Raw genomic sequence first — 22,976 nt, 5'->3', positions numbered from 1 at the left:
TCTGTTCACTACGTTATCATTGTGAGTTGCATCAGTTCAGCCACCTAAGGTTTCTGATCTTGCAAAGCCTAGAATAGGCTCTGTTTGCATTTTATTCCACCATGTTGAGACCTACACATGCAATTTTTAAGGACAAGGCACACAGCATATTTTAACACAAAGAGACAGGCAGAAGGAGCAAGAAAGATGGTAGATTGTCGGGAATAATGTGGCTTTTGTCACCACATAAATTAAACATATAGCTCATGTGGCTTTAGAAAAGAGAAAGAAAATGTGCAAGCTGCTGAGAATTTGTCAAAATACTGGAGATAAAAATTGAAGTGCCATTTTTGGCAGCACATGGTTGAAATCCAACAGTTACCTCCATATGCTCAAACAAAGGAACATATAAAACTGTAGTTTTTGTTGAAATTGCCATTTGTTTCCTTCAATGTATTCTGTTCAGTTAGGAGTAGGGAAGGAGGCATTCTGCTACACTGGAGTTCCCAATCTTGTTGAACCAGAGAGTTCACTGGTGCCATTACGAAATGGCTGTTGTGGGGCATTCACAAAGCATTAGGATGTTCCACCAGATGTTCGGAGGTTCTCAATCAAGCATTCTTCTGTGCTGAATTCAGCTGTTTCCAAAAGTGTTCTCTCTGTAGATGATGCCTCCCAGGTTATCTTGAACTCTATCTTCCTCCAAAGAAGAAGAGGAAAACCAGCACTGGCTCTTTACTTCAGAGAAGAGAGGGTTTGGGGAAGAAGCTAATGGGAGCAGCCATTGGATCATGTTAGATCACGTTGTCATGTTCTAGCTGGCTGATGCCAGGCAGGACCTTATAACATTGGCCAGAAGCAGAATGCTATGGATGACAAGTGTTGACAGAACCAGTCACCAGGTTGAAGGAGAAAGATGGTAAATTGTTAGTGTACCGAGCAGTGATCATTAGTGAGGCCTACAATACCAGAGATAGCTTCATGAATGACAGAAACTGTGCTCTGGCAAAGGCCAGATCTCAAAATTGTGCTTAAGTATGATTTTGTGGGCCTAATGTGTACCAGAGCCTTACTTTGAAGACAGAGCTGTAAAGAATTTCAAATGGATATGCTTTGTTTTTTGAACATCCACTGTAGCATCATATTATGATCTCAAGTTGTGGGTTTGTTTTTGCCTCATACAGAGCTCTTTACAGAACTGCTGAGATGTCTGTAATGATAATCCATAGTGTGTAGGCTGGCAACAATATTTTGCCTTCAGAAAAGTCAGCAGGGTTGGTCACGTAAAGAGAGAGCACCAGGTGTAGATATGCTAGAACAATGCTTTGTGTCAGCTCTTCTAAAGAGGTGGTTTATATTAGAGAGATCCAAGAGGGAGAGATACTATGAAAAGAATAACTATTTTATTAATTTATTTTAGAGACATGAACAGACTTAGTAGTAAATGAGTTCCCTGATCCTTGCCGTTGGATGTCAGAAGAGAGCTTACTAATAGAGATGGTTGCTGTGAACAAAAGTGTGTATGTTGGTAAACTGTGGGTATGGATTGTTACTGTAACCTTATTAAAAATAGGACTGTGATATCATACAATTTAGTTTTATTAAATAGTAATAATGACATCCCAGTTTCCCAGCTTTGCAACTAAAAAGTTTATTGTTGGCAAGGTTACATACCAGAGAATTCATACAATTCTCTTGGATTCTAGAATGGAGCAGATTGTTTGAACCCATGAGACTGAAATGACCTTGATCACCTTGGATGATGATTTGCCCTGGGAGATGGATGTTAATTCTCTTTGACTTCTCAGTGGTTTTCAGTACCATCAATCATAGTATCCTTCTTGACCGCCTTTCAGGTTCAGACTGGTAGGCACTGTTTTGTCCTGATTTCGGTCCTATCTTGAAGGTAGGTTTCAGAGTGTGGTGCTGGGATCTGCTGCTCTGCCTTTGGCCTCTTGCCTATGGGATTCCAAAAGGTTCTGTCTTGTCCCCCATGTAAAGCCACTTGGAGAGATCATCTGGAGATCTGGGTTGAGTTATCACCAATATGTGGCTGACACTCATCTCTATCTCATACTTCCAGTGGATTCCAGAGAAGCTGTGGAAACTGAGAAGAGGTTACTACGGGCAGTTTTGGGATGGATGAAGGCTAACAAGCTAAAACTGAATCCTGACAATACAGAGGAGTTACTGATGGTGCTGGTGGGGGGGGGGAATGTTTGACTCAGGAATGTGGATATCTCCTGTTCTTGATGGGGTAGTACTCCCCCAAAGGAGCAGATTCATAGTTTGGGGGTGCTGCTGGACCTGGCCTCCTGTTGGATAAACAGGTAGCAGCATTGGCTAGTGGTGCCTTTTGACAACTCTGGCTGGTGAACCAGCCCTAGTAACAGCTGGATTAGATTACTGCAGTTCGCTCTATATGGGGTTGCCCTTAAAGACTGTCTAGTTGGTACAGAATGCTGTGGCCAGCGTGTTGACTGGATTGGGTCACCAGGACCAGAGGGATGCACTAAGAAAATTTTCGTTACAATTTCTGATTTGGACTTTGAAGGATTTTTGCTGTTATTGCTTATTTCTGGTTAGACTATTATCAGTACAGGAGTAAAATCTGTGGTTTTTCTTTCAGGACCATTATTTTCAATGGGAAATCTATTCAAGGGTCTGGGGCAGCTGTTTATAAATTTGATGGCTCCAAATTTGCACAGAACACAGTCCTCCCTCTAATCTAAAGATTTCCTAAATTTCAAGCAGACCTCCTAAATTTCAATTAACAAAAGGGGTTAATTTTACAGACCCCCCCCCCCAAATAGGTCCCTTTCTGCATGATTATCTCTACTGATTTCTAAAATGGTGGTATCCTAGCAAGAGAGTTCCAGACGAGGCAGAGATATAGCCTCCCGCATCTGCATTCATTTCATTTTCTTACTTTTACAGTGACTGACAGACAATAAAAAAACATTTACCTTTCTGCTAAAAACTATCTGTTTGCCATGTTTCCTTATTGTTGTCTGTTTAATAATGAAAGGAACGAGACCTGCAGTTTTCACATTATTCCCATTTTCCAGAGACGCTGGAATCATTTTTCAACCAAATGTTACCAGAATTGCAGCAGAGTTTCTTCTGCTTGTCCTTCGAAGAACCCCTAAGTTTCACACAAATTGAACAAAGAATTTAAATTTTACAGGCCCTTGAATAAGCCTCTCTCCCAGTTCATTATTCCATATGAGGGACTTTTTCAGGGTGTGTGTGTGGAGTCATCATTTCCCCTCCAAATGCCATCAAAATTGTAGAGGAGTTATTTTGCCTGTCCTCCAAAGAACCCCCAAGTTTCAAGCAAGTTGGATAAAGGGTTTGAATTAAACGGGCCCCTGAAACAGCTCATGCTTTCTACTTTTAGTAGATTACAAGGTTAAGTAAAGTAGGGATCCCATTCCCCCGGTGAGGGCAGGGGATGCTCCACTCCCACTTTTCATCTGCCACCGCTTACCTGGTAGGCGAGGGGAAAGGCAAGGAACAGGTGCACTCCAGGTGCCTCCCAGGTGCGCTCCCAGGGCCGGCATGGTGTCACTGGCATCATCACGCCACAGGCCTATTTGGGCAGCAGGCCCCAAATGGGCAGAATCTGGGACAGTTGAGGCCCACAGCAACACACGTGCACACTCCCCAGCCTTGCACAATGATGTCACTTCCCGAAAGAGTCCCCAAGCACTGGGAAGGTGCACTGGGTCCCCCCTCTCCCACCAGAAGGGTAAGGGGACCTGGCATCCCTAATGTAAAGATATGTTTCTTTCTTCTTACAGGTTTATCCTTTTCTATTAGTCTTGCTTTAAGGGAAAAATGCCATTAAAATTGACATCATGGCCATCCTTCTCTGGCAAGGATATACAGTGGTACCAGCTATACTTGCTGTCTTTTATGATGAGCCTCATGCTAACTTTATCCATATGTGATAGAAATATTGGGAAATGGTTGCTATAATGCTTTCACACAAGGTTGTTCTTACTGGAATTATTTTTGGTAAACTTTGTTGAAGGATTCTGTATCTGTCTCAAATATTTCCATATGATTGTTCTGTATGCAGTGACAGCAGCTAGATTAGTATTTGCAAAATTGTGGAAACCAAAAAACCATTCCCAAGAGGAGAGCATTCTTAGTAAAAGTGAAAGATTTCTGTATTTTAACAGTTACAGCTGGGTCGTATTGGTCTTTAAGGTGCTGGATTTGAAGAGCAAAATTCAAATCCAGCACCTTAAAGACCAACACGATTTCCAAGGTTTAAGCTTTCAAGATTCAAAGCTCTCAGCATCAGATACCACTATATTGATTCAAGTTACAGCTTTGCAAAAAAGAAAAGAAATGAGGCATCAAATGATTCATAATGGAAAGGAGTCTTATACCAAATGGAGTTAACAATGACTAAGGCTCGATGATGTTTAGAGATGTGTGGTGGAACTTCTAGTGATCTGTAAGAATTAATAATTTAGATAGAAGTCATTAATCATAGTATTATTTTGTTAAGGACAAATTTCCACTTTTATTGTATATTTAAATATAATTCAATGTGATTTTTAAAAAAACTATATATCTTTATACCTTGTAGTTTTCTTCTTTGGCTTGTATTTTTGTTAAAAAAAAACCTTGAAAGAAAAGTCAGCAGGGAGCCCATCAGGTTTCAACAGGGTTTGGATCTGCAGAGCCTCTCGTCTGGTGGGGGCTTCTTCAGCTTGCTTCAGCTATCACAAAGAGGGCTGCATTTTGAACACAATTTAGAGAAGGCAAGTGAAATAAGAGTTTTCTGCCCACATGCTCTTTAATGGAAGCCCTGAGAAAGAATTCACCTTAGCAGAGTGAAACCTCAACAAAAGACCACCATTTGCCGTCCTTACTCTAAACCACTTGAGAGTATCAGTTGCCTGCAGCTGAGGGAAATGCCTGCCTGGAGTTTGTTGTATATTGTATTGTTAAGCTAATAAAAGGGATGATGATGATGATGGTATATTGTATTGATGCAACTTTGATTTTTGTTAGCCATCTCCTGTTAGCATATTAAGATTGTATACAGATTTGATCAATAGTGAAAGTACTTTTTATATTTTGATTTGTTATTGTGCAGGGGAGAGAGAAGAAAAGATTGGAGGAATTTTTAAGCACATTTATACAGTTAGAATCCAATAAAGTATGAGCTTAACAGCAGATGTAGTCAAATTGTGTCCCATCCACCTCCTTCTGTGCATATCTGGAAAGATGCTATTTAGTGGTTCATGTATCTTGTTCTTGTGTGTTGTTTGACAGGCCGAATGGGAGCTGGTGAAAAGAAAAATGCTTGTAATGTACAGTATCGACGACCTTTTGGCTGTGCCGTCCTCAGCATAGCAGATCTACTGGCAGGCGACACAAAAGATGACCTTATCCTAAAAGTGTACATGTAAGAAAATGTATATCTGAAGTACGTTGCAAACAGTTTCTGTGCAGAAGTAGCAAGATCAAATTTTATCAACAAAACTGAATCTAGTGGTTTTTAAAATGTTTATCAAACGAACATTTACTTGTATATGTCTTCACTTGTATACGCAGTTATTATTCTGTTTTATATTCCAGTAAATCATTGTAGCCTATTATGATCAGTTATCTATATAGCATACAGTATGAGGAACCAAACATCCAAGCGGTTACAGATTGTTATATTGCAGCAAATTCTTTTGTCTGAAATAAAAATTATTGTGCTATAAGGTTGGCCATCCATGGATCCATCCCTTAATCCATTGCAGCAAACATGCCAAAGGGTCTTGTGGAATTGTGGTATGAGCTCTTATAGGCACAATATAAATTCTGATGAAGTAGCCTCTTTTGTAGAGTTTCTGAATCTTTATAGATAACAGTAACTGTTTTGCAGTATTTCTGCTTGGTGTAAGTTGTTGTATTTATAAATTGAAACATTGGTCTATAATAGGCTAGTTTTCAACCTATGAGCCACAACTGCTGGGTCGCAATCCCTTGTAAAAATGGCTGGGGACGAGTGTTGTCCCTATTTGAATAGGCCTGTTACTGTAGTGTGTGTGTGCTTCCAGAACAAGGGTAAGGCATACCCTGCCTTTGCATGCACGCTGAGATGAACGTTAGGACCGCGAGGAGACATCAGCTTCCACAAAATACTCAACTGGATCCAACACATGGCTTTTTGAAGACTGTTGAAGATACTAGACTGAAAAGAATGTTTAGTGTGCTGGAAGGAGTGACAGATATTTAATTTTCTTCTGACCTTGTATGTGAAACGTGAAGCAGCATTTGGGAAAAGTGTGTAAATCCACAAACTTAAATGTTATCAACTGTACACACCATGTTACAGTTAAACAGATTTTCCCCCAAGCTATGTAGACTAGCAGTTTAAACAATAGGCTCATGGGTGTATTTTGATGCATTAATGGCTTATTAAGGGCTTTTTTCTGCAAAAAGAGGTGGTGGAATTCAGTGGGTTGGCAGCACACGGGGCAACTCTAGTAGGAGGTGGTGCCCCTGATACCACATGTGTGCGCTCCCAGGACCGTGCGATGATGTCACTTCCAGGAAGTGACAACATCATGCAGGGTGCAGCCACTCCTGGGAGTGCTCCCACAAGGGGGAGAGTTTAAATTGCCCTCCGTGCCACTGGCAATCTAAACTCCCCCTTCCTCCAGCTGACTGGCACCAGTGAGCTGGAGCAAGGGGGGGATTTTAAAGTTTAATGGTCACTGGCCATGTGACCATTTTCTAGAGGTGCCAGAATGCCGTTCCACTGCGTTCCAGCTGGGAAAAAAAGCCCTGGCTTATAGTGTAAACCAGTTTTTAAATCCATACACAATTATTCATCAGAGTTCTTGACCACGAGAGGAAACATTTGAAGAAGGACTTGTGTATTTGTTACCATTAAAAAAGGTTTGGATCCAGTGGTAAAGTTCATGGAGGGAGCAGATGAATCCCAGCCTTTCTCAAGCACACAGGTATTTACTCTGAAAATCCTCTTGTAAGGTTAGGAGTGCCTTGTGAAGAAAATATTTTAGCAATTAGGGGGAAAAGAGTAAAAATTGGTACCTTCTCCCCTTACGAAAGGTCTGATTTTTACCTGATTCCCCCCATCACTGCAGTGCCCATACTGTGGCACATTTTTTATGAGGCTCTCCCGAATCTGCAAGATTTTCAGAGCAAACAGCAGGTGCTTGGGGAAGCAGAAAGAGAGGGAAAGATCCTCTCTGCCAACTCCTTCCACAAAATGTTCTGCTGGATACAGCCCATGGATTTTTGTAGATTAATTGAATACAGTAGACGGAAAGAATGTTTAGTTTGCATGGAGGCAGTGACAAGGAATATTTAAGTTTCTGCTGCTGATATTGGATGTGAAATGAAGCAACATTTTAGGAAACAGTGTAAATGTGCAAACTGAAATTTTATCAATTATACACACTGGAGACTTGTGGCCTTCTGATGGTTGTATTTCCCCCCCCCCTGCCCCCCAGTGTGTGGGAGCTATGACTTTGAGGACAATTTCATGTGATGATACATAGGCAGCATAATTTTTATTTTTCTTTAATTTTCTGATGGATCAGTCTGAAGTGCTCTCTGTTGGATTCCTCTGTGGTAGAGAAATTTTCTAGTGAATTGTATTCTCTTTTGAGAATGCAGCTGTTTATCTGTGAAGTGTCCTTAAGTTCTTTATTTAAAGAAACAAATTATGAAACAATTGTGATTTATGTAACTTTAAAATGATTTTTTAAATAATGGCATTATTAGGAGATTAGAACCTTTCTTTTGGTGTTAATAGACACCTCATAAGTTCTTCCCTATTTTCAGTAAACATGCTAATGTTATATTACGATACAGTTTTCATGGTCCTTAAATTAGGGCCAATGTCTCTAAGAACCAAGCTACAAGAGATGAATTACACAAGGAGGAGCACGTGAAGGGAGTCGCAATGTTAGCCGGGAAGCTGAATTTTAAAAGATCAGAAGGCTTTGTCAATTTCCCCCTCTATAGAACCAGGAAGATGGCTGCTCAGAGGGTTTGTTAATTTCCTCTTTGCCTCTGGAAGGCTCTGTCAGTTTCACCTCTCCTTCAAAGAGGAAAAGAAGAAACAAACCACCTGAGCAGCCATCTCCCTGGCTCTGTAGAGAGGGGAAATTGAAAGAGCCTTCCAATCTCGTTTAAAACTCAGCTTCCTGGCTAACACTGTGACTCCCATCTTGTGCTCCTCCTCGTGTAATTCGTCTCTTGTAGCTTAGCTCTAAGACTGCTAGTAAAGAGGAACTGTGCAATACAGAGAAGAAGATCTACACAAAAGCTGTGCTTGGGTTCTATGGCCCTTAACAACACAGCAAGCATTCGTTTGGTTTTCCAGGCTGATGAATTAGATGCATTTTGGTTGTTGTGGATTTTCCGGGCTGTATAGCCGTGGTCTTGGCATTGTAGTTCCTGACATCAGGAATTACAATGACATCAGGAACTACAATGCCAAGACCACGGCTATACAGCCCGGAAAATCCACAACAACCATCGTTCTCCGGCCGTGAAAGCCTTTGACAATATATAGATGCATTTTCTTTTTTACTTTTTGTACAGAATTTCTTCTTCCCTGACTACCTTATAGTATTACTAACAGAACTCCAGGTGTATGTTGATAAAAGATAAAAGATGAGGACTTATTTTATCTTCTTCCTTTAATTACTTTGAGAGGGACTCCCTGAGTTACCTACATTAGTTAATGGAAAAATCTGCTCTCATTTGGATTGAGAACTATTACTCCTTTTTTAGGTGCAACACAGAGAGCGACTGGTACCAGATCCATGAAAACATCATCAAAAAGCTAAATGCTCGTTATAACTTAACAGGATCCAATGCTGGTAGGTTTCATCTTCCTGTGTTTTTTTTGGGGGGGGGCAAATTTGGAAGAGATAGTGTAAGATAACAGAGAGTATTTGGGGGGTTGGATGTGGTAAACCCCTCTTCAAATCCTATGAAGATTTCTGTATAGTCTTGGAGAAATATCTATCATCCTGAGATACTTAATAGCACTGTTAGAACCAAATGCTCTAAGTTACTTACAGTACATTCCTATTTAAAATTACTCCCATCTGAGCCATGTTTGCTTGTTGAGGGACACTTCTGTAGTGGAAAGTGGAATTTGGAATGACCATAATTTCCTTTCTGTTCTGCCATACAGAAGAGTGGACAAACAGAGTTAACCCAATCAAGGCCACATTAAAAACATATCATTATGAAAGTACATCCAGTTAAAATTAAAGGTAAAATAAATCTATAAAAGCATTGTTAGAACATAAGGTAGGAAGGAAAGGCCACTGAGAGAATGCAAGACAAAAGCAAAACGTTTTCACTTGCTTGTGGAAGAAGATGATAGAAGGGGACAGACGAATATCCTTGGGGAGGAGACCCATAATTTTGATTCTGAAACCAAGAAGGACCTTTATTGAGTTGCCAGTCTTCAAGCCTCAGAAAGTGGAGGCATCTGAAGCAAGACCTCAGGAGATGACCATAATGGTCAAGTATGTTCATATGGGAAAAGGCAGTCCTTAAGGTATGTTGGTCCCAAATTATATAAGTCCTCAAAGGTTAATACTAGGACTTTGAAATGGGCCTGGAAACATTTTGTTCCCTCAGTGGTTTTTTAAAGTATAGAGATATTTTTAAAAACCTCTGACAATAGATATTTTAAAAAACCTCTCCTTAGACAATAGTTCAAGAGATGGAGCACAAATGTAATGCAACAGTAGTGCAATATGATGGATGGAGCCAGTTTGGTGTAGTGGATAAGAGTGTGGTACTCTAATCTGAAGAACCGGGTTTGATTCCTCACTCCTCCACTTGAAGCCAGCTAGGTGACCTTGGGTCAGTCACAGCTCTTCCAGAGCTCTCTCAGCTCCACCCACCTCACAGGGTGTCTTGTTGTGGGGATAATAATGACATACTTTGTAAACCACTCTGAGTATGGTCTAAGTCATCCTGAAAAATAAATCAAATATTATTATTATTATTATCAATATCCAGTGATGTGGAGATGTAGCCCAGGGTGGAATGTTTGGCATGTGAGAGAAGAGACCTCTACGGCATAACAAATTTTTGGCATGTGAAAGGGTAAACTTTTTTGAGCATGTGCCAGAATAAAAAATGGTTAGTCTTTAAGATGCAACACAACTCTGGGTTGGTTTTTTGTTGTAGCAGGGTTAAAATGACAACCCGTCTGAAATTTGTTACTCTTTTATATATTTATTCATCTGATCCAACAGACTTCTGAATCTCTCTTACTAGTGTCAGAGATGCATCAACTGCACTTAAAGTGTTGTATTTCATACCCATTCTGAATAACATTCATACAATAAGAGTGCTTTTGTTTAATTACTTTATGCTCCAGTGACAGGATATTAATATGCCATTTAAATCCTTCATTACACTTCAGTGACAAGGGGATTATGTACATTATATTTTGATGTGTTTAAGCTTCAGTTGTCACTGAGGGCTGCCATTGAAAGAAACTCAAAGCGAGAATGATGCTGAGATGTTGTGATTCAACATAAATACACACAGCATGAAAATATCTCTCTTTGTTCTCAACAAATGAAAAACCTGAGCAACTGAACTCTGATGGAGAATATTGTTTAGGAATTATTGCTCAATTAATTTTAATGATAAATTGACAATAGAAGTGAACTAGTTTGAGGTTCAAATATTACGTTATGCTTTTTAAGTTTTAAAAACCATTACAAATGTGACAAGTACTTTGGAAAATATGGGATATTGGTTGTTGGGGGTTTTCCGGGCTGTCTTGCCGTGGTCTTGGCATTGTAGTTCCTGACGTTTCGCCAGCAGCTGTGGCTGGCATCTTCAGAGGTGTAGCACCAAAAGACAGAGATCTCTCAGTGTCAATATGGGATATTGTTTCTAGATTTTTTAAAAAAAATTAAAACTAAGAGACACTAGTGACAACTTCCAAGCAAAGGATTTCTGGGTTGAAACTTTTCTTGAAATGTCATTCTTTGCTAGAGATGGGCACAAACCAAAAAAAACCCCGAACCACGTGATTTGTGGTTCGTAGCATTCCACGAACCATGAACCACGAACTTCTGACATTTTCCCAGTTCAGGAATTGTTTTGTGGTTCGTGGTTCATGGCATTTCAACTGCTCTGCACCGGCTGCTGAAGCCGGTGCGGGGCATTTGAAACAGATGGCCCCTTTCTTGTGCTGCCCAGGCAACAGGAGAACGGGGCTGTCAGCTTCACTCACCCCACACCGGTTTCAGCCCATCGGCTGAACCAGCATGAGTTCTGTGGAACTGGCAGACCTGTTCTCCTGCCGCTCTGGCTGTCAGCCCCATTCTCCTGCCGCTCCTGTCAGTAGGAGAAAGAGGCTGTCACTGACAGCCTCTTTCTCCTGCTGCCAGAGTGGCAGGAGAAAGGGGCTGTCAGTTTCACAGACCCCGCGCTGGAACCGGCACGGGGGCTGTGAAACTAACAGCTCCTTTCTCCTGCTGCCCAGGCTGTCAGTTTTACAGACCCCATGCTGGTTCCACTGCAGGGTCTGTGAAACTGACTATCTCTTTCTCCTGCTGCCAGAGCGGATGGAGAAAGGGGTTCTTAGTTTCACAGACTCCATGCTGGGTTCAGCCCATGGGCTGGGTTCAGCCCATGGGCTGGGTTCAGCCCATGGGCTGAAACTGGCACTGGGTCTGTGAAACTCCGAACCAGCCACGGAACGGCTGGAAAAATTTGTTCTGTAAAAACACAATCCCACAGAACGCATGTTTCTCTGCAAACGAACCAGCCATTCCATACGGAATTTTGTTCCATGGTTCGTTTCGTGCCCATCTCTATGCTTTACAGCAGGCTTTCATCCCAGTCACAAATGTGTACTGGCTAGTTGATGATTATTCATGACAGAAGGAATATGTATGTGATTTAATTGTTCCCTTTCCATTTCTTTGTCATTGTTGAGCCTTGGCTCCATTTGAGGCACTTTGTACACAGTTAGTGTTCACTCCATAGTTTATGTGAAGATTAGAGAGAGGTTTTCTTCCCTGGGCTCAGGATTTATTTATTTATTTATTTATTTATTTATTTATTTATTTATTTAAATATTAGAATGGGATTTGAGAAAATAAGCTATTTGCTAAACATTGGCAAATAGCTCAGTTTTTTCCAAGCCCTGTTCTGACTCATAATAACTCTGAGGAGCCATTCTCGTACCTTCCTCACCCTCACAGATTGTAATTGAGGTAATACTGTTTGCCAGCTGATCAGCCAGCCATTTTGTGGCCAAGCAGGAAGTCTGTCTTCTTCTTGGCCTCCGGGTCCTTTCTCCAGTATACTGGATGCTGTTTTGGCTGCATCTGAGACATGCCTGGGTCATCCTGGGCACAGAGTACCTGATGCTTTAGATGCAAAGGTACTTGGGAGGAGAGCCAGAAGACAGACATTTTTGGGATGGGAGGAGAAAGAAGACTTTTGCCTTTTGATTGGCAGAAAGTGATAGAATAAAAGGGGTTTGGAGAATTATTGACTTTTATGTACAATTTGAATTAGAAGAATTTAGAGCTAAAATGTCACTTTTGAGCATCGAGTGTTGGTGGCATCTCTTACAAAAGGCCTTATGAACAGTTGCACATTAGTTTGTAGTACAGCATCCTTCAATAAAATCAGCTGTATTTACTTTATCCTATAGAAATAAATGGCTATTCATACAAAGAAGCGGCTACACTTAGGCTGTTGCCACATACCCTTAAAGGGACAGCCCACTCACCGAACGCTTACATTCAGTCACATTTCACCGTAGTTAAATTACACTGTGGGTTTTTTTGAGATATCTGAATTGAGCCATATTCTCCTACTGTATGAATTGCTTTCCTTCTTAGTTGTTAGTGTGACTGTTGTCATTCTCCACAGCAGGGCTTTTTTTTCTTGGAAAAGAGATGGTGGAACTCAGTGATGGAACTCAGGACCGCACAATGATGTCACTTTGGGTCAGCTGGAAGTTTTTTAAAGTTTAAATCACCCTTGGTGAAAATGGTCACATGGCTGGTGGCCCCGCCCCCTGATCTTCAGACAGAGGGGAGTTTTGATTGCCCTCCACACCACTGCGCAGAGGGCAATCTAAACTCCCCTCTGCCTGGAGATCAGGGGGTGTGGCCACGGCCATGTGACCATTTTCTAGTGGTGCTGGAACTCCATTCCACTGCGTTCCTGCTGGAAAAAAGCCCTGCTCCATAGCAATTTTTCAAGAAAACTTTTAAAATCGAAACTGGCGGTGTCTGACACTGTTCATAAACTGAAATAAGACACCAGCTTCTGGTTTGCAAAGTAGAAGACACACTGGGGAAGGGAGATCAGTTTAACAGTGTCAGAATTAAACAGTGAACTGTTGTTAGACCTTTACAGCCAGTTAGAATATAGCTGATCTTCCCTTACTGGAAAGAAATTTGTGCCACTTCCCATTGGCTCTTAGTGTTTTAATTGGTTACAGAAACTGTAAACTTCTCTTTACTATGCACTTAGAAGACAACGAGCAGTTGAAGCAGAGCTCTTTCATAAACTTAGTTTCCTCATTGTGGCTTCTTGTATATTTAAGAAAAAAGAGGTCCTAATTCACTGACATAGACAGACTGTTCATGGCCATGTGTGCCTTAAAGTGAAGGATTGGGGAAAATAGAGTCAAGGCAGTGGCCTCATAGTCCCTTGCTGTTGTCACTTAATGTGAGCTGGGAGATACATAGCCAACCATACTGAAGATGATAGCGAGATCAACTTCTCAAACTAAGATCTTGATTTCGGGTTAGTACAATACGATTTGTCTCTTAATTTTTAAAAAAAGATAAAAATTGAAAGTTTTGAAGAAATGAGAAAATAGCAGCTTGTATCCAAGGAAACCAACACATGAAAGGATTTTTAAAAACCCTCTTAATACAATATAATTAATGAACTGAGCACTGACTCATGGTTTTTGAGTAAGCATTTAGTCACAGGAGAGATGGTGGGAAGGCATGGCAGTTTCTGTGAGGAAATTTGGCCACCAGTGTTTGACAAGTGCTGCTATAGTCAATTGTGTAATCCAGACAAAACGGACTGTAATTCGTGGTAGAGCTGCTGAGGCCTGTGTCCAAATGGTCTGCTACCAAGGGCAGGAAAAGTCCACCCAAAGGTTTTCTTTGGTCTGCCCCATTATTGGCTGCCATTCACTCCTGAGAGTAGAAAATAATTGAGAAATTATTTTCTTCTAGGCTTTCCTTCCATACTCCATAACCATCCATGATGCCACCATATACCGGTTAAGCAAGTTTGAAGCCTTGGCTTTTTCTTTGATTGCTTCTTTTCCTTTGTTCTTTGGCCAGTTACCAAGTTATATCTCTTCCTCCTGTATAATACGTTGAAATACAGTCTCCTCAGGAAAATCAGCTCATGCTCAATTCATCTTCTCTGACTGCTATATCCTTTTCCTCTCTGACCTCTCATTTTCATGCTTCAGACCTCTAATTAGAACTCTTCTAGCAAAATAATTCCTCTTTCTTTTCATTCAAACCATGTGGTGCCTGCCCTTAAATCCTTAGACTGGCTTCCTGTTTACACCCAGTGCAAGCATCTCATCCTTACCTTCCAGTCCCCATGTCCCCCCCCCCCCCCGCACACACACATTTATCTACTTCTGTATCAGAATATAGAGATCTCTGCTCCATCGGCTCTCTCACTCACAGCCACCCGAAGGTATCTTGCTGCATTACATAACTCTATGCTTTCTCTCCTGTTCCTCAAAACCCACCTTTTCTGGGAAGACTTTGGCTTGGCCCTTTTGTTCTGTCGCTGCAACTAAGCCTAAGTAGACGTCAGTGAATGCAATAGATACTTTCTTCCCAATTATCCTTATGTGAACCTTCTTTGCTCCTTAAATTGCCTTTCCAGCACTGAATTTTAGCTGAAAAATTCCTTGGATAAGAGATTATATTAAAAGTATATAATGTAAAGTGAAGTACTGTGTCTTGCAACCAGTGTTACAATGGAAGTAAATTCTGCCCCTGACATTAAGTGGGGATTTCGTGTGAAGAGGTGCTCTGTGCACAGACATTAAGGTCCCTTAAATGCAGAGGTCTGCATCCTGCATACTTCCTGCCCGTCCTAATGTCAGCCGTTTTGCTAGGTTTTTATATATTCTTCAGAGCAGGAACCACTGCTGTTAAGTCGCCACTGCTGCTTTGTGAGTCACGAAACTGCAGATTTCTGTTCTATTCTCATTACTTTCACTGCCTACAACACACTGTATTGTATTTCCCTTCTCATTACCTGCACTGGTTGCAATAATTTAGTACAGCCATGTATCTCTCCCCTGTCTGTGCAGGTTGGTGCTCATGCAGTTATTACCTCCATATACTGTCTTATACTTTGTTTACATTCTAATGCAATTAAATTCTGGAAGATTGGAAGGGTGTTTAGTTACACGGTTACAACAATCTGTGACATTTAATCAACCAGAAAAGGTTTTGCTGCCTAAGGTTGCCATAAGCTTAGCTACGCAGGCACTCTTTAGCAGTGAAACTGGCACAGTAATTTGACAGGAATGGTTTTAATGAAAACTGTTATGTAGGTCAACTGGAATCTGCTTTATGCCTAAATCTCTATTATTAGCAAGTTGGTCCTGTTAGTGGCATATCTCTCCATTTTTTTAAAAAAACACCTTTTTATTTACTAAAATTACCTCCTCCGGCTGCTACTAAATTGTGTGTAGATTTTTGAAACTGTCTGAAGGTAGACTATGCTCCAGGAATGCCTGAAATGATCATCATAATGAACACGGCTGCACAAAAATGTTGGCTTTGTGCCCGATCATACTCAAGAGAAATGATGTCTCCACATTCATGGTCGTGAAGCCCCTTTTCTCTAAATCATTGAAGGACTTCATTAAATCTTCATGGCAATTTGAATTTAAAGGAGGGTTTTAAAGTACATGGTAAGTAGCTGAATTTAACACTCCTAGTGTGGCATTAACGCGCTCTACGCAGGGCTCCCCCCGAACCTGATCCGACGGTTACAGCTGGTGCAGAATGCGGTGGCGCGTGTTGTCACAGGACTGCTGATGCGTGAGCACATAATGCTGGCACTGCGTCAGCTGCACTGCCTACCGGTGGAGTACCGAATCAAGTTTAAGGTTTTGGTACTAACCTATAAAGCCCTATGCGGACTGGGACCTGCATATCTGCGGGACCGTCTCTCCCCATATGAACCCCTGAGGACTCTTCGTTCCAGTGAGAAACATCTGCTAAAGGTCTCTGGCCCCAGGGAGGCCTGCCTGGCATCGACTGGGGCCAGGGCCTTTTCGGTCCTGGCCCCAGCCTGGTGGAACGCTCTGTCTGATGAAGCCAAGGCCTGGCAAGACTTGTTATCTTGTTGCCAGGTCTGTAAGACAGAGCTGTTCCGCCAGGCATATAGGCGGTGCTAGGTGGAGTCCCCCTGGCCGGTTGTTGGTGGATTGGGCCCTCCCCACCACACAAATGCCCCCCATCTAAATCATCTTTTTACTATGAGGATGCTCTGAAGATGACTTAGGCTGGTCAGTTGTGCTGCTGTGTTCAGGTTTTTATATGTATTTTAAATTGTGTAATATTTTTGGATGTTTTATGGTTGCTAATTTATAATAATTGTTTTATATATTTTGACAGTATGTGCCTGTAATCCGCCCTGAGCCTGCTGGAAATGTAGGGAGGGCGGAATATATATTGAAATGAATAAATAAATAAATTAATACCTCAGTGGCACCAGTAACAATAATATTCTCAGCACAAATATTTTTAACCTTTGAAATGTTTTCTTTGATAATGTAAGTTGACTTGGGAACAAGCTACCTGTTGCATTGTAATTTAAGCTTCCGAAGCAGCTGGAGGGAGTGTGGACTGAGGCTGCTTTCTTGGGACAGGAAGGGCTTAACTGGTTCCCTCCCTCATCATTTCCTGAAATAAAATCAGACACCTTGATTTGCTATTAGACCCAATGAAGAAAGAAGGCAGATGTGATTTTTTTTCTTTCTGTTTGTTCCATGTTGACTTATTTCAGTGGAAATACTACTGCTGCAGAGCTGATCTAAATCAGCTGCTTTTTGTCCCTTAAACTTGTTACAGTGTATAAAGAAATAGTGACATATAAAATGTATATGGAGTATGTACTTTCTAGAAAACAAATCTTAACCCTGATTAAACCTAACTTGTTTTTGCAAAGTAAAAGTAAACGTGTGTAATGTTCACTGGGTGCAGTTTTAGCCTGAAGTCAGTTCCTCAACAACCTAGATAAATCTTATGTGAAAGTAACTATTGGCCTCAAGTTACTTCAGTATATTTAAACACTAATCCGGTACATGCCCGGTCTCTGTGATCTTAGTATTTACAGAGAATTTATTCATACTTTCTGTGAAGATGAGTTTGCCTACACTATGTCTGTTAGGCTCACAGATCTGGAGAGTTCTTTGATTTGTTACCCTCTAAGAAATAGCACTCTACAGCAATAGTCAGGAAAATATGTCAGCAAGCCTAACTGGAAAGACTTTTTTATTATATGCCCTGGTGACTGTCATTCATATGTAAGGCTATTGTATTGTGCTTGTGGGATTGCCCTTAATTATTATCCTGAAACTCCAGTTAGAGAGTGAATTGCCAAGAGCATATTATTCTTGAGCTTACAGTATCATTTGTAGCATCATATCTTTGAGAGATTCTTATTTCTATTCATAGAGCTCTAAACTACTTGGATCCAAATAGCAATGAACCTCAGTGAGGTCCTTGATTTATTGCTTTACCTGGTGTCTCACCTCCATCAACAAAATGGACTATGAGCACCACGATATCCACACACCATGTTCAGACAAGAAGGGCTGTTGTGTTTAATTAGAGAGCCAGTGTGGTGTACTGGTTAGAGTGTTAGACCAGGATCTGTGAGACCCAGGTTTGAATCCTCACTCTGCCATGTAAATATGGTGGATGATCTCGGGCCGATTGCACACTCATCCTACCTTACCTCAGGGAAATTGTAAGGATAAAATGGAGTAGAGGAGGACAATGTAAGCAGCCTTCAGTTTCCATTGGAAAGAAAGGTGGGGTATAAGAAAACAAATAAATAACCAGATATGATATGGTAGAGCCCTGATTAGGGTGTCTCATTTTTTCTAAACTGAAAAACAACCATGATGGGCTGCTCATTCTATCTGGAAGTCATTGTTGGGGGGAAGGTGGTGTTAACCCTTTGCTCCCATCCTGTTTTGTCATCTAAATTGTCTCACTTTTTTGTTCAGAGGAAGAAAAAGCCTGTACTTCATGGCATCTAAGTCTACAGAAGGGGAAGGGGAAATATGCTGATTTCCTCCCTGACTGCCAACCTCCACTTTTGTCAAAATTCATAAGAGTCTGTTGGCTCCAGGAACAAAACTTTGCAGAGCTGAGCGGTCTTTAGTGGGGACGGGAAGGAGAAAACCCCTGCTTTGTAACGTCTGCAGACAGTTGTGTATACCCCGTTGTCTGAACTTGTCTGTTGCTAGTTTTACTACAGACTCTGATCATCTCCAATATCCACTTGTGTGTGTGTCAAAACAATTTCCAATCTCTTGACTGTGGTCTTGGGAATAATCTACTCCAAGCCTGTGGCTCTGGAGATGTGTGCCATTTTTCTGGTTCTCCCGATGGCATTTCTGTGGCAACATGTTTCATAATTGTATCCCACCATTCTCATCTGTCAGGTTTTTTATCATGTTTTCTTCCTTTGTAGGCCTGGCTGTATCTCTTCAGCTGCTACATGGAGACATTGAACAGATCAGAAGGGAGTATACATCCATGTTTACCCATGGTGTATCAATAACAAGAAAGCTGGGGTTTTCCAATATTATCATGCCTGGTAAGTTAGCAAAATATATGATTCATGCCCTTGAGAGGGGGTGTAAGGCAATTAAAGACACATTGCCAGCTTCTGATGTGCCATGACCACATGTCTTTCTTATTCTGTGTCTTATTCTATGAAAGAAAAGGGCTGTGACATTCTTCATAAGATGAATTTTTTGAACTGAAATCAAGAGGATCACCACTTAGAGCATATTGTAGTAATTGTCCACAGATTGTAGAAAGTAGTGGATGAATGACAGAAAGATCCCAATTTTCCTCGGATTCCTGTTATCTTTTGGTATTATGTATCTTTTTGCCATTGTTTAAATGTGATTTTAATGTAGCACTTAAGTTCATTCAAAGTAGAAGGAACTAATTAAATGCTGAGGATTGGGGTGCTCTGAATGTGCAAGTCTTTGAGACAGACAAATATATGCAATAAACATATTCTCTGTGCAGTAAACTTTAATTAAAAGTTGGTACATAAAACCATGCTCTACCGAGGAAGGCAATGGCAAACCACCTCTTGTTCTCATTTGCCTTGAAAGCCCTTGCTGGGGTTACGACTTGATGGGACATACATATGTATGTATGAAAGTAAAACCACAGGGACAAGAAGTCATAGAAACATAAAGCTGGAAGTGGCACTAAGGGTCATCTAGTCCAATTCTCTGCACAATGCAAGAAATTCACAGTTATCTCTCCCCCAGTCCGTGGCAGATTAAACAAATGAGCAGAACAGACTCATCCTAACAGTGGTCAAGGCATGATCTGATATTGAAAGGAGAAACCAAGGAGTTTGGTTAGTGTGATAGGAAGTAAGAAAGATTTGGCAAGTAGTGAGTGTAGCATAACATCAGAACAGTTGTTGGAGAGGCAGCCTGGCCTGAGTTTTTGTTGCTTAGACCAGAAATATTTGGCAAGAATTCTAGGAATTCTACCTCTGGCAAGTAAATAGACGGTAGCTATAAACGGATAAATCCAGAGAACGCAAATACTGGCAGGAGACTTTAAGTTCCCACTGCTGGGCGTTTGAGACTATTATACATCTAATTATTAGTATCAGATTTATATAGTTAAATTCACATTTTAGAGGGTTTTTAAAAAAAAAATCCTACGTTTCTTCACTGGACTGTAGCAGCTGGAAAGTATTCTGTTTTGATTTTTGTGTGTCTTGTAGGTAACAGCTAGGGTTAAAAGGTTAATCTTCTATCACATACTCCTTTTACCATGAAACCATGGCACATGTATCTTCTTTACAGTGTCAATAAGAAACATTTGTTTGAAGTTCAGCAATTTCACTGGTAAGACTCAGTACGTAAATAAAACTTCCTGACATCCAATAATATGAAAATTCACATCCTGCCTCTGAAACCCCACCGTACCTCCCCACCCCGCACAAAGTTATGAGAAATTATCTTGAGACATAAAGCAATAAATCTGGTTCAGACATTTTAATTTTGCAAAATTTGAATGTTAGCTACTTTTGAATGCGATTTCTATCATTGCCAGCTTTCCCCAGCTTTATTTTACTGTGGTCGATAATTTGAAGTAATGCTATCAAGAACACTGGAAAACGATGTTGCTGATGCTAATGAGTAACAGCTTTCCCCAAACTCCAGGCATTCCCATTAGCTGGATGCCATTCTTTGCTAGTGGTGCATGATACATTGGCCCTCTGCTGTGCATTGTCACATTTTGCTCTGACTGCTATAAATAATTTTTCCTCTTTTGACTTCCTGTTGTGAAACAAAGTGGATGATGTGCTGTAGCACTATGAAAATGCACATTACAGTCAAGCTGTGTGTGGTCAGCCACAGCAGACTTCAGCTGCTGTAAAGTGCTGCATCGCTTTGATTGAAAGATTTCCCCCCCTTAAATATAGATTTCAACTTGGCGTTTCATCAGCTCAGTAATTGGGTGCATGCTATTGTTTGAATAACTGCTCAACTTTTGAGGTTTTTATTGAATAGTGATCATCGTACCTCAGTCATGATGAATTTTGTGTTGCTAACTGCGGCTAGTGTAGAAAATGAGAAGCAAGAGGATTTTTTTTGGCTATACCCCCTCCAATGCCTTAATGCATAAATAACAGAGTCTGACCAGAGAATGTATATTCTGTACAGTGATTGGAACACACAACATTAAACATGAGTGCTGGCTGGTAACTGTTCCTGATAACCATAGAACTATCAAGTTCTGTGGAAACCACTGTCTACCTCCATTCACTTCCTGTAGGATACTTTCCCAAGAAAGCATGGAGACCCAGTTAGGTGTAGTGGTTAAGAGCGGCAGGACTCTAATCTGGAGAACCAGGTTTGATTCCCACTCCTCTGCTTGAAGCCGGCTGACCTTGGGTCAGTCACAGACAGCTTTTCAGAGCTCTCTCAGCCCCACCCACCCCACAGAGGAAAATAATAATACAGTTTGTAAACCTCTCTGAGTGGGTGTTAAGTTGTCCTGAAGGGCAGTATATAAATTGAATATTATTATTAAACAGTATTAGAATCCCATGGTTGATGTGGTTCCAAGAAGCATGTCAGGTTTCCTGCTTGTGTTTTCTTTTTTAAAAAACATCTATTTCATCCAAGAAATTAAGGATTGCACACGCCATTCTAGGCTTTATCATCACAACAACCGTGTGAACCCTAAGATGAGATCTCTTGAATGACCAAGATTACCCAACAGGCTTCATGGTTCATTCGAACCCTGGTCTGCCCAGTCTGACACTCTGAACAAAATTAACACTCTGAGTAATTTATTTTTAGTACATGCTTTTGTTCTTCCCTCTAAGCGGCCCAGACAAGGACCAACACTTTATCCAGTAGACGAGATCTCTTTCTCCTTTTACATCAGTGCAGCAGATATTCTGTGTTTCTGCTTAGGAACCTGAGTAATTAGTCAACACTACAGTTCAGATGCTGGATATGAGCACCATCTACAGGGAAACATTTTTATCAGACTTTGCTAGGGGGGAAATATTGTAAGTGATTTAAATTCTGTTTTGTTTCAGTTTGTGTGCATGTGTGAGTGATTTTTCTCTCTAGTCACTTATTAAATCCTGAACCATAAAAACAAAAAGAAGATACTTTGTCATATCTGTTCGATGTTTCTAAAACGGACCTGTAATTTTCAAGTTGTTTTGAAGCTTGAAGATTTTGAAGATCTAACGGTGTGTTAATAAGCATCATGAAGTTAATTAGTTGTCACTTTATATATTTAGAGTGCATTTCTTATTTGCTTAGATGTGTATTCATGGAATTGTAAAAAGTGAGGTATTTTTCACATGAAGAATTCGTTTCTCTGTGTGTCTTATTAAAGAAAATAATATTTTGTGCTGATAAACATTTCCACAGAGATCATCATGATCTGTTTTCTTGTGACGACAAAGTAGCAGATACTTAATAGTGGTTTTGTAATATATATCCCATTTTCTCCCCAGTGGTGGTGACCCAAAAAGTAGCTTATAATAGGGAACAAAATACAATTGTAGCAACCGGAAAAGGCTTCAAAGTGAAGAACAGGCCTTCCTCTCTATCTCTGTGTCTGTCACTCAGATCTTCCAGCTTTAGGCTGTGAACCTCAGTTGAAGAGCCCTTCAGCTTCCATTTTAAAAACAAGATATACAAAACACTACAGATTGTAATTTTTTTTACTCAATACGATACAATATTGTTTCTGCAGCAGTAATATACTTCAGGCGTTACAGCCAATATCTTTATTTTTATTTTTTTAAAATTTTTATACCACTTCTCTTCCATTAAGATCTCACAGCAGTTCACAACAATTACAGCAGTTAAAAACTAATACAAAAATATAGTCAATAAAATCACAAAAAACAGCCTACTGCAAATAATTTTTTAGTTCATTCGACCCAGTGGTCTCGAACTGCTGAATTCAAAGTCATAGAAACAAAGAGCCGAAAGGTTGCCCAGGGGTAATCTAGTCCAACCTCTGCACAATGTAGGAAATTCACAACTATCTCCCCCCATCATCTTTCCTATGTCGATTCTAAGCTGCAATTCCCTTCCTTCATTGTGTTCTCTTTTCACCAGGCTGAGCACAGTTCCCCCTGCACAAGAAGATAGAGACAGATTACAAATTGAACAGTTCTAT

General features: G+C 40.6%; 1 protein-coding gene across 1 annotated transcript in view; it reads left to right on the top strand.

Moving 5' to 3' along the window:
• Nucleotides 1-22,976, top strand: part of DOCK4 (dedicator of cytokinesis 4) — a 336,163-nt gene that overhangs the window by 189,703 nt on the left and 123,484 nt on the right. The window contains exons 11-13 of the mRNA XM_054987847.1: nt 5,275-5,407; nt 8,764-8,852; nt 18,751-18,876. Coding sequence (XP_054843822.1) covers nt 5,275-5,407; nt 8,764-8,852; nt 18,751-18,876 — 348 coding nt within the window. The remainder of the gene's footprint in view (nt 1-5,274; nt 5,408-8,763; nt 8,853-18,750; nt 18,877-22,976) is intronic.

Source organism: Eublepharis macularius, chromosome 9 (assembly GCF_028583425.1).
Source record: "Eublepharis macularius isolate TG4126 chromosome 9, MPM_Emac_v1.0, whole genome shotgun sequence".
Taxonomy (NCBI): domain Eukaryota; kingdom Metazoa; phylum Chordata; class Lepidosauria; order Squamata; family Eublepharidae; genus Eublepharis; species Eublepharis macularius.
This window is presented reverse-complemented; position numbering and strand designations above follow the sequence as displayed.